Below are 12,749 nucleotides of genomic sequence, written 5' to 3'. Positions count from 1 at the left end.
AATTCTTACTGAGTGATTTAACTGATTTTTATTTTATCTTAGCTTAGTTTTTTTATTTTTTATTTATTTTTAAATATGAAATTTATTGTTAAATTGGTTTCCATACAACACCCAGTGCTCATTCCAACAGGTGCCCTCCTCAATACCCATCATCCACCCTCCCCTCTCTCCCACCCCCCATCAACCCTCAGTTTGTTCTCAGTTTTTAAGAGTCTCTTATGTTTTGGCTCCCTCCCACTCTAACCTCTTTTTTTTTCCCCCTTCCCCTCCCCCATGGTCTTCCGTTAAGTTTCTCAGGATCCACATAAGAGTGAAAACATATGGTATCTGTCTTTCTCTGACTATTTCACTTAGCATAACACTCTCCAGTTCCATCCATGTCGCTACACAAGGCCCTATTTCATTCTTTCTCATTGCCACGTAGTATTCCATTGTGTATATAAACCACAATTTCTTTATCCATTCATCAGTTCATGGACATTTAGGCTTTTTCCACAATTTGGCTATTGTTGAGTGCTGCTATAAACATTGGGGTACAAGTGCCCCTTATGCATCAGCACTCCTGTACCGCTTGGGTAAATTCCTAGCAGTGCTATTGCTGGCTCATAGGGTAGATCTATCTTTTAATTTTTTGAGGAACCTCCACACTGTTTTCCAGAGCGGCTGCACCAGTTTGCATTCCCACCAACAGTGCAAGAGGGTTCCCGTTTCTCCACATCCTCGCCAGCATCTATAGTCTCCTCATTGTTCATTTTAGCCACTCTGACTGGCATGAGATGGTATCTGAGTGTGGTTATGATTTGTATTTCCCTGATGAGGAGCGACATTGAGCATCTTTTCATGTGCCTGTTGGCCATCTGGATGTCTTCTTTAGAGAAGTGTCTATCCATGTTTTCTGCCCATTTCTTCCCTGGATTATTTGTTTTTTTGGATGTGGAGTTTGGTGAGCTCTTTATAGATTTTGGATACTAGCCCTTTGTCTGATATGTCATTTGCAAATATCTTTTCCCATTCCATTGGTTGCCTTTTAGCTTTGTTGATTGTTTCCTTTGCTGTGCAGAAGCTTTTTATCTTGATGAGGCCCCAATAGTTCATTTTTGCTTTTAATTCCCTTGCCTTTGGGGATGTGTCAAGTAAGAAAGTGCTGCAGCTGAGGTCGGAGAGGTCTTTTCCTGCTTTCTCCTCTAGGGTTTAGATGGTTTCCTGTCTCACATTCAGGTCCTTTATCCATTTTGAGTATATTTTTGTGAATGGTGTAAGAAAGTGGTCTAGTTTCATCCTTCTGCATGTTACTGTCCAGTTCTCCCAGCACCATTTGTTAAAGAGACTGTCTTTTTTCCATTGGATATTCTTTCCTGCTTTGTCAAAGATTAGTTGCCCATACTTTTGTGGGTCTAATTCTGGAGTTTCTATTCTATTCCATTGGTCTATGTGTCTGTTTTTGTGCCAATACCATGCTGTCTTGATGATTACAGCTTTGTAGTAGAGGCTAAAGTCTGGGATTGTGATGCCTCCCGCTTTGGTCTTCTTCTTCAAAATTACTTTGGCTATTTGGGGTCTTTTGTGGTTCTATACAAATTTTAGGATTGCTTGTTCTAGTTTAGAGAAGAATGCTGGTGCAATGTTGATTGGGATTGCATTGAATGTGTAGATTGTTTTGGGTAGTACTGACATTTTAACAATATTATTCTTCCAATCCATGAGCATGGAATGTTTTTCCATTTCTTTATGTCTTCTTCAATTTTCTTCATAAGCTTTCTATAGTTTATAGAAACTATAAACTAGCCCCTTGATCTCTGTAGCAAGAGATCCTCTATGTCCTCTACACTTTTTTAAATCCCAGCGATTAATTTTATGACTATTATTCTAAATTCATGGTCTGTTATATTACTTAAACCGTTTTTGATCAATTAGTTAGCTGCCGCTACTTCCTGGAGTTTCTTTTGAGGAGTATTCTTCTGTTTCGTCATTTTGGATAGTCCCTGGGGTGGCGCCAAACTGCAGGGCACTTCCCCTGTGCTGTCTGGAGTAACTTGTGTTGGTGGGCGGGGCCACAGTCAGACCCAATGTCTGTCCCCAGCCCACTGCTGGGGCCACAGTCAGACCGCTGTGTACCTTATCTTCCCCTCTCCCAGGGGCAGGACTCACTGTGGAGTGGTGTGGCCCCTGTCTGGGCTACTTGCACATTGCCAGGCTTGTGGTGCTGCTTTGATGGGATCTGGCGTATTAGCCAGGGTGGATCCGCAAGGTGCACAGGGGCAGGAGGGGCCCTGCAGCACCAGGAGGGAGGCAGACCCTCAGAGGGATGGATGACAGAAGCACGGCACTGAGTGTTCGTGAGGTGCAAGGAACTTTGGTGACGGGAACTGGTTCCTTTGGGATTTCGGCTGGGGGATAGGAGAGGGATATGACGCCGGCCAGTGCCTTTGTTCCCCACCACCGAGCTGATCTCTGTCTTCCAGGGCTTAACACCTCTCCCTCCCGGTGTCCTCTTGCCCTCCCAATCTCCAAGCAATCCAATGTTGACTTATAACATTCCAGATGTTAAGTCCTGCTGGCTGTCAGAACTCATGCAGTCCAGCCCCTCCACTTTTGGAAGCCAGAATGGGGGCTTTGCCTTGCTGGGTAGGCTGCCCCTCCACACACACACCCCCCCCCCCGGCTCCCTCCCACCAGTCTGTGTAGTGCGCACCGCTTCTCAGCCCTTCCTACCCTCTTCTGTCAGCCTCTTGTCTACACTTGGCTCCGGAGAGTCTGTCCTGCTAGTCTTCTGGTGGTTTTCTGGGTTATTTAGGCAGATGTGGGTGGAGTCTAAGTGATCAGCAGGACGTGGTGAGCCCAGCGTCCTCCTATACCGCCATCTTCTCCCCTATTCTCCTTAGTTTAGTTTTTTCATGTTTATTTTTGAGAGAGAGAGAGAGAGAGAGACAATGTGAGTGTGTATGCATGCACAAGCAGGGGAAGGGCAAAGAAAGAGAGGGACAGAGGATCTAAAGTGGGGTCTGTGCTGACAACCAAGAGATTGTAACCTGAGCCAAAGTCCAACACTTAGCCTACTGAGCCACCCAGGCACCTCTATTTTAAGTAGGCTCTATGCCCAATGTGGGGCTTCAACTTATGACCCTGAGACCAAGAGTCAAATGCTCTAGCAATTGAGGCAGCCAGGCTTCCCTAACTGATATTTATTTTATTTATTGAGCTAACTTTATGCTGTTGTCATAGAAAGGACAAAGATAAATCACCATACAGATTGTGTCCTTGAAATACTTGCAGGCTGGACAAAGTATGATGGTGTTGCAGACACGGTATGAACAAAGTATTTTAATACAAAGTACAATGCATTAAGACACTGTTAGGTGCTGTGAACCATTTTCTCAAGGATAAAATCTACTAGGGGGTGAAAGATAGGGACAGAAGGCAAGATGAACTATGATCACAGCCATGAAAACATATAAAGCACTATGCGAGGCCAGAGGTGGCAGAAACCACTCCACTGGGCAGTACTGAAGAAGTATTCAAGGGTTGGTTGGCCACCATGGAGAAAATGCTGGACTGGGAACCTAAAACACAGGCTCAAGCCTATGTTTTATTACTGAACATCATAAGTCAAAGCAGCAACACAAGCAGTGATGTCTCAGAGGGATCTAAAAATAGTCAATACATTTACAGAAAATGGAAAGGATTGTGGGTGCCTGGGTGACTCAGTTAAGTGTCTAACTCTTGGTTTTGGCTCAGGTCATGATCTCACGGTTTCGTGAGTTCGAGCCCCATGTTGGGCTCTGTACTGACAGTGTGAAGCCTGCTTGGGATTCTCTGTTTCCCTCTCTCTCAGCCCCTCCCCAACTCATGTTCTCTCTTAAATGAATGAATGAATGAATGAATGAATGAATGAATGAATAAATAAATAAATAAATAAATTTAGAAAAGAATATATAAGTATTTTGAAGTAAGGTAAGAGATAAGAGTGGAAATGCAGGCACGGGTTTTACCCTAGAGCCCATGGTCCTTCACTGTAATGTAAGCAGGGTGCTGACATCAGAATCTGCCTCTTGGAGAAAGAACTCTTCCATGAAAGCATGGAAGATGACCTGGGGTTTGGGAGGTCTGGTAGGAGGACTCTTACAGCAGCCCAGGAAACCAAACAAGGCTCTAAATGCCTCTGATAATAGAGGAAGAAAGGAGAAGCATGAAATTGGAGACATATTTTAGAAATAGAATTGACAGCACTTAGCAACAAATATGGAAGTGGGGAGCAAAATGACTCCCAAGGTGCTAGGTTGATTACACGTTGCTGGGATAGCAGGTCAGTAGAGGGAGTCCCTGACATAAACACAAAGCAGAGGGCCCTTTCCTCAGGAAAACAACCTTCCCCGGCTTTCTACCACAACCCTCCAGTCCTGCTGCCTTGCCCAGGAGTTGCCAGGATCTACTCTAAACCCACAGGAAGAGAACACACCAAGCTTTGCTAGATGGAAGAAACAATATGACCTGCCATAAGTAGGGATAACTTAGCAGGTCAAGAGTTTAAAATAAGACACTGATTTTCTATGTTGAGAAGACATCTGGGAAAGTCAATACAGAAAATGTGGGGTTTGGTGGAGGTGGGAGGAAAGCAGCCCTTTTTTCAGTCTTACTGATATACTCCAGTAGTAATATTTGTTATTTTTTTCAGTTGATGCGTGTGACTGCAGATTTTATCTAGTAGTACTAAAGTTAAAATCAATATCCTTGTTGATTTTAGCATCCACATGCACATAGTTTTGCTTCACAAGGATAAAATAAGTCATGGGTGTCCAAATGTTTCATAGACACTTACTGTTGAAAGCTCCAACAGCATGAAGGCCAAGATCAAAGAGCTGTGAAGGAAGGAATCGTGAAGAATGAGCAAGAGGCTCAGACCCCACAGAAGGCTCCTGGAATGTGAGGCTGGTGCCGGGGCTCCCAAAGGCAGTCTGGCATTCTTGGGTAAATTCACTAGTACTTGAAGAACCAGGACTTAGCAGGTTGTTCAGAAATGAGAATTCCTTCTCAAAATCATCTTCCAGTGAATCAACAGGTAAATCTTTTGCAACTGTTGAATGAAAATAAAAACAGAATGGCTCTTTTCTTTTCGAGGAAAGGAGAGTAAAATGTAGGGCAAATCAAATTTGGTTCACTGTTCTTATACATTAACATAATTTTTTAACAAAATTTTAGTGAACAATTAAACTGACTGGAAGTTTACATGAAATTATTTCTAATTGGGTAGGCTATAGATCAAAATGACCACATTTCACAATGAAGATACAATAGTCATGAATATCTAAGTGTGAAATAATGAAGCAGCCACTATTTAGGGCAGAAACTACAGGGGATGCAAGAAGTAGAAACAAATTAATGATCATAGAATTTAATTATTTAATTAATTACTCTCAGTAAAAAACAGTAGACTTTAATATACCACTCTCAGTAAAAAATATGCCCAAAAGGTAAAAGTAAAGATATAAAAAATCTAAACAGAGTAATCACTAAGATAGGTTTTGTAAATAAACCTAACAGAAAATACACTTGGACTGCCTGGCTGGCTCAGTCAGTAGAGCGTGTGACTCTTGATCTCAGGGTTGTGGGTCTGAGCCCCACAGTGAGTGTGGAGATTACTTAAAATAAAATCTTAAAAAAAAAAAGAAAAAGAAAATATATTTTCCTCTCAAGCACACATTGAAAATTCACCAAAATTATACTAAAGCAAACACATAAAAATCAATGAGTTTCTTAAAGTGGAAATACTACAAACAACATCCAAGAAAGTGAAGTAATTTAAAAAATGAAACTGAAAAACTAAAAGGCTCTTCCACTTGTAAATTTAAATACATTCTATTAAACAACTATTGGTTGAAAGGGCAATGGAATTTCTGAAAAATAATAAAAAAGGCATTTCATGTTATAATCCATGGATACTTAAATAGCAATTAATAGAGAAAAAATAATCCTGAACACCTTTACTGATAAAAATGAAAAAGGCTTCCAGCATGATAGAGTGGGGAAGTCTATGGACAGGCATACCAGTTTTTAAATAACTGGTAAAAAATGTTTAAAAAACAATCATTAAAGTCTCTAGAAATTGTTCCAAGGACACACATCAAATGAGGAAACACCTACTCAAGAAAATCTATTAAAATTCAGACTATGATAAGTGAACTAAGAACCATTCCCTTCCCAGTTAAGCAAGATGGAAATTCCACTCTCACCCTGTATAGCCAAGAACATAGGGCTCCTGCTCCCACAAGTCTCAGTCAAGAGTTATGTTCTCAGGAGGGGCAGGGTATCAGCATTTCATATCCTGTCCTCACTTACCTATTGGCTAAGTCTGGACAGTACAATCAAGAGGTGCAAGCTCCCATTTCCCACCCAGATAACAAGACCCCAGTCATAAGATTGAGACTATGATTTGGGTGTGGCATGCTGAGAATACAGGAGCCCTGGGTCATGTGACCCTGCTCATAATGTGGTAGTTTCATTCAGGAAAAGGCAGGCCAAAAAGACCTGAGATTACCATCACCCTCCTCACTTAGCACTCAGCTCCCAGAGCAAGGATCTTATACAGAAACATGTCATTGTTTTCATTCCCAGATAAAGCCCTAACTTAGAGATTTTGCCTGGAGAGAGAAGCAGACTATGAAATAGCTCCAAATCTTGTCCCAAAGAACTGACTTCCTTTGCAACAAAGTACAGAGAAATTCAAGCCTAAGGATACTCCCCAGAACAGTGAAGGCTGTGGTGAAAAGCAATTGGGAAGAGATTGGAAGACTCATTGGACATACAGGCTAAAATGTAGGCCAACTAGTTTGCCTGAAAGAATCAGGGAAAAAGCCAATGGGGACGAGCCTACCTAGGTAGGGTAAGAATAAATCTCAGTGACCTTGGAAAATATCCTCTCACAGGAGTCCAAATTTTACTGGTTTTGTTTGTAGAACAATTTATGATCCAGAGCATTCTTAAAAATAATAAATCAATGATATGGAAATTAGTGGTGTTTAACAGCTGGGTGTGATCAGGGAAAGGGACTATCAAAGAGAACCCTTACCAAAACAAACTGTCATCCCAGGGTGACTGTGGGTAAACCTAATTCTGTATTCCTTTTCCACTGTTGGGAGCTGAGGCGCTGGGGGAGGGGGGATAGACTTCACCAAAATAATCCAGCCTGTCACTAAACAAATAAAGCAAGCAAATAATAACAACAAGCCCCAAAGGAGAAGACCAGTAGCCAAAGTTGCTAAAATGTATTATCTAAAATGTCCAGTTTCCAACAAAAAACAGTAAGGTAGGCCAAAACAAACAATAAATAGTAAAGTATGACCAAACAATGGCAAGAAGGCAGGAACTCAAACTGCCTGTGAGAGCAAACCAAATGTCATATTAACAGGCAAAACCTTCAAAGCAACCCTTATAAATACATTTAAAGAACTAAAAGACAGTATGATTAAAGTAAAGGAAGTGTGTTCATAGATAGGGTAATTAACTAACTAGATGGAGAGAATCCTCTCACAAGGTAAACATTATATCAGCACACTTCAAACATCTTACAATTTTATTTATCAATTTTACCTCAGTAAAGCTGAAAATTTTGTTAAAGCAATCTTTAAAAAGCAAAGGAAGGTGTTGTGACAATACTGTATCAAATAGAGAGTATCAATAAAGAGTCAGAAATTACAAAAAAGAACCAAATAGAAATTGTGAAGTTGAAAAGTACAGTAACTGGGGCATGTGAGTGGCTCAGTCAGTTAAGTGTCCGACTCTTGATTTCAGCTCAGGTGATGATCTCATGGTTCATGGGATTGAGCCCCATGTCAGGCTCTGCACTGGCAGTGTGGAGCTCTCTTGGGATTCTCTCTCATCTCTGCCCCTTCCCTGCTTGCGTGTGCACGCTCTCTTTCTCAAAATAAATAAACTTAAAAAAATTTTGTTTTAAAAGTACAATAACTGAGGGGCACCTGGGTGGCTCAGTCAGTTGGGCATCCAACTTCAGCTCAGGACATGATTTCACGGTCCGTGAGTCTGAGCCCCACATTGGGCTCTGTGCTGACAGCTCAGAGCCTGGAGACTGCTTCTGATTCTATGTCTCTGTCTCTGCCCCTCCCCCACTCACGCTGTGTCTGTCTCTCTCTCTCAAAAATATATAAACATTAAAAAACTTAAAAAAAAAAAAAGTACAATAACCGAAATGAAAAATTCACTGGTGAGGATCACCAGTAGATCTGAACTAGCATAAGAAAGAATTAGCTAACTTTAAGATAGACTGACAGATTATGCAACCCAAAGAACTGAGAAAAGAAAAAAGAATGAAGAAACATGCACAGTATCTAAGTGAAATGGCGGGCCAACATCAGAAGTAAGAGTTTCAACAAATTTCAATTGAATTATTCAATAATTCAATAAGAGTTTCAATTTGAAACAAGTTTCAAAAGGATGGCGGGGCAGAATTTGAAGAAATAATGGACAAAATGTCCCAAATTTGTTGAAAACATCAATGTACTCATCCAACAAGCTTAATAAAACCCAAGTAGAATCAATGTAAAGAGATCCATATCTAGATACTTCATAAGCAAACCACTGAAAGCCAATGATAAGGAAAAAATCTCCACATTCACAGACTGGAAGGAACAATATTGTCCAGATAGCAATCAACTCCAACTGATGTATGAATTCAACATGATGATTGTAAAATTTATATGGAAATGCATACAAGTTAGAATAGCCAAAACAATTTTGAAAAAAAAACCAATGCTGTAGGGGCACCTGGGTGGCTCAGTCGGTTAAGCGTCCGACTGCAGCTAAGGTCATGATCTCGTGGTTTGTGAGTTCGAGCCCCACCGTGGGGCTCTGTGCTGACAGCCTGGAGCCTGCTTCCAATTCTGTGTCTCCCTCTCTGCCCCTCTCCCGTTCACTCTCTGTCTCTCTCAAAAATAAATAAATTTTAAAAAAAAGAATGTTGTAGGACTTATACTACCTAATTTCAAAATTTACTATAAAGCCACAGTAATCAAGACAGTAGGGTACTGACCAAGGTCAGGTATATAGATCAGTGGAACAGAAACTAGAATCCAGAAACATACCCTTACATTTTTTTTGGTCACTTGATTTTAACAAAAATGCCAAGAAAATACAGTGAATAAAGGAATATCTTTTCAATAAATGGTACTAGTACAAGTAGATATACATATGCAATAAACAAAAACAAAAATAAACCTTACCTACCTCACACAATACATGAACTCAAAATGATCATAGTCCCACAGATAAGAGTTAAAATTATGAAACTTCAAGAATACATAAGAGAAAATCTTTGTAATCTTGGGTAGGGAGATCTAGATGTGATACCAAAAGAACAACCCATAGAAGAAAAAAAATGTTAAGTTGAACTTCATAAAATTTAAAAAATTTTGTGTTTCAAGAGGCAAAATTGAGAAAATAAGATGACTAGAATATTTACAAGTCATATGTCTGACAACTTGTATGAAGAATAATTGTGCAATTTAATAATAAGGTAAATAACCCAATTAAAAAATTGGCAACAGATCTTAACAGATTTGTCAACAAAGATATACGAATGGCCAATAAACACAGGAAAAGATACTCAACATCATAGATAGAGAAATGCAAATTAAAGCCACAAATTAAAAGCGCTAGAATGTACATGATTAAGAAGATAATACCAAATGTTGACAAAGATGTGGAGAAACTAGACCCCTCATACTTTGCTAGTGGGAATGAAATAGTAGTAGAGCCATTTTGCAAAACCATTTAGCAGTTCCTCAGAAAGATAAAGTCAAATTTGCCACATAACCTAGCAGTTCCATTTCTAGGGATCTAACCAATAAAAATAAATCTTATGTCTATACTAGGAGAAGTACTTGAATGTTCACAGCAACAGAATTACAACAGCCAAAAACTATAAAGAGTCCAAATGTCCATCAACTGATAAATGGATAAATATAATGTGGTATAACCATACAATGGAATACATTCATAAATACAAATAAACTATAGTTAGCAAAATGTGGTGTATACATATAATGGAGTATTATTCAGACTTGTAAAGGAAGAAAATTCTGCAATATACCACAACATGAATGGATCTTGAGGACATTATGCTAAGTGAAATAAGCCAGTCACAAAAGGACAAATACTATATGATTCCACTTACATGAGGTACTTGGAATAGTCAACATCATAGAGAACAAAGGAGAATGTTGGGTGTTAGGGGCAGAGGTGGGGGAATGGGTAATTATCATTTAATGAATACAGACTTTCAGTTTTATAATGAAAAAAGTTAGAGATGGATGGTGGTGATGGTTGCACAATTTAATACCAGTATACACTTAAAACGGGTAGGATGGTAAATTTTATGTGTATTTTTCAATAAAACAAGGGGGGAAAAAGTAATGAACTACTGCTATTTGCAACAACATGGATGAATCTAGAAAAACATTAGGCTTAATGGCAGACATAAAAAGCCAGACACAAAGGGCGAACTTTTGTACAATTTCAGTCCAGGAAAGGGAAATTTAGAGAGACAGAAATCAGATTAGTAATTTTCTAGGACAGAGTGGGAGCAAGGATTATAAACAAGTACAAGAGGCTTTTGGGAAATATTCTAATATTCACTGAGGTGATAACATGCACAACTCTATAAATTTACGAAAAATCATAGAATCTTACACTCAGAATTGGTAATTTTTAGGTATTTAACTTACACCTCAATAAAGCTGTTAAAAATCAAGATTTTATACAAATCTATACAAATATCTGACAATCTAGACAAAACGAAGAATTTGAGAAAAATATAATTTGCTGAAATTGATTTTAGTACATATAGAAAGGTTAAACAGAACAATTTCCATTGAGAAGAAAACACAAAAAATGCACCAGGCCTAAATGTCTTCACAGGGAAATCAACTGCAATGCAGAATTAGTAAATAAAATATCAACAGATTAATGCACAATGACAAAGCTGGACTTATAACTGGAATGCAAAGATGGTGTAGTATCAGGAAACCTATTAATATAATTTATCATATTAATACATTTAAGAAGAAAAATCAAATAACTGCTGGCATAGATATGGAAAAAGCTGTTGGAAAAATTCAACAACCATTCCTAATAAAACTCTTAAGAAATTAGGAGTGTATGGATACTTTCTTTTTTTCTAGTTTATTAATTTTGAGAGAGAGAGAGACAAGGAAGAGAGAGACAGAATCCCAAGCAGGCTCTGTGTTGTTAGCGCAGAGCCCAACATGGGACCCAATCTCATGAACCATGAGATCATGACCTGAGCTGAAATCTAGAGTTGGACGCTTAACAGACTGAGCCATCCAGGCACCCCATGGATACTTCTTTAACGTCACAAAATCTATACCTCATTTCAAAAGCCAACATCTTAATTGATTCAGAAACATTACAGGAACTTCCACTAAAATTAGGAAATGCCCACTAATATTCAACTGGTTCTGGAGGTAGTAACCAATGCAATTAAACAAAAGAAATCAATTACAGTAACAAGAACTGGTAAAGAAAAAACAGGATTATATCTATTTGCATATGACATGATGGTATACCTGGACAATGCTAGAAAATCAACGCTAAAACTAACTCAAACTATAAAAAAAATTCTAGGTAGCAACATATAATATTAACATACAAAAAGTCAATAGAATTTTGGGGCACCTGGGTGGCTCAGTCTGTTAAGCTCTAACTCTTTGATTTCCGCTCAGATCATGATCTCACAGTTGTAAGAGAGAGGCCCATGTTGGGCTCCATGCTGAGTGTGGAGACTGCGTAAGATTCCCTTTCTCTCTCTCCCTCTGTCCCTCCCCAGCTTCTGCTCTCAGTCTCAAAAAATAAATAGATAAATAAATATCAGAAGTTTAAAAAAATCAACAGCATTTATTTATATACACAAATTAATAACCAGTTAAAAATATAATGGAAAGGGGTACCTGGCTGGCTTAGTTGGTAGAGCATGTGACTCTTGATCTCAAGGTCATGAGTTCAAGCCCAACATTGGGCATAAAGATTATTTACACACACACACACACACACACACACACACACACACACGTATATGTAATGGAAAAGAAAACCTCACTTACAGTGACAACAAACAAGATAAAATACTGAGAAAAAACAAAACTGTTCAAAACCTATATTTAAAAAAACCTGTATATAAAAGATACACAAGAAAATTTTAACAAATAGGAAAAATGTCCCTTGTTTCTGGTTAGGATGCCTCAGCACCATCAAGCTGTCAGTTTTTCACATTTAATATAATCACAATAAAAGGAACAATGGGTTTTATGCAGCTGGACAATATGATATAAAATTTATATTGAGGGGCACCTGGGTGGCACCTGGGTGCTCAGTTGAGCATCCGACTTCGGCTCAGGTCATGATCTCACAGCTCATGAGTTCAAGCCCCGCGTTGGGCTCTGTGCTGACAGCTCAGAGGCTGGAGCCTGCTTCAGATTCTGTGTCTCCCTCTCTCTCTACCCCACCCCTGCTCACACTCTGTCTCTCTCTCTCTCAAAAAATAAACATTAAAAAAAATTTTTTTAATTTATATTGAAAAACAAACATGCAAGAATAGCTAAGAAAATAATGAAAAGGATATTAGCCCTACCAGATATAATAACACAAAAGAAAATTTCAATAATTAAAACCACATGGCATTGGTACATGCACACATCAATAAAATATAAATAAAGTCCAGAAAC

General features: G+C 39.0%; 1 protein-coding gene across 5 annotated transcripts in view; it reads right to left on the bottom strand.

Moving 5' to 3' along the window:
• ICA1L (islet cell autoantigen 1 like) overlaps positions 1-12,749 on the bottom strand; it is an 89,689-nt gene that overhangs the window by 24,954 nt on the left and 51,986 nt on the right. For 4 of the 5 annotated variants that reach the window (XM_019436627.2, XM_019436629.2, XM_019436628.2 and 1 more), the window contains exon 11: positions 4,817-5,071. The exons of the other annotated variant lie outside the window; for it this stretch is intronic. In XM_019436627.2, the coding sequence (XP_019292172.1) occupies positions 4,817-5,071 (255 nt within the window). The remainder of the gene's footprint in view (positions 1-4,816; positions 5,072-12,749) is intronic. 5 annotated transcript variants of the gene reach the window in all.

This window comes from Panthera pardus, unplaced genomic scaffold (assembly GCF_024362965.1).
Source record: "Panthera pardus isolate Hobbes unplaced genomic scaffold, ASM2436296v1 HiC_scaffold_10, whole genome shotgun sequence".
In the NCBI taxonomy this organism is placed as follows: domain Eukaryota; kingdom Metazoa; phylum Chordata; class Mammalia; order Carnivora; family Felidae; genus Panthera; species Panthera pardus.
Note: the sequence above shows the minus strand (reverse complement) of the source record. Positions and strands in the feature narration are given on the sequence as shown.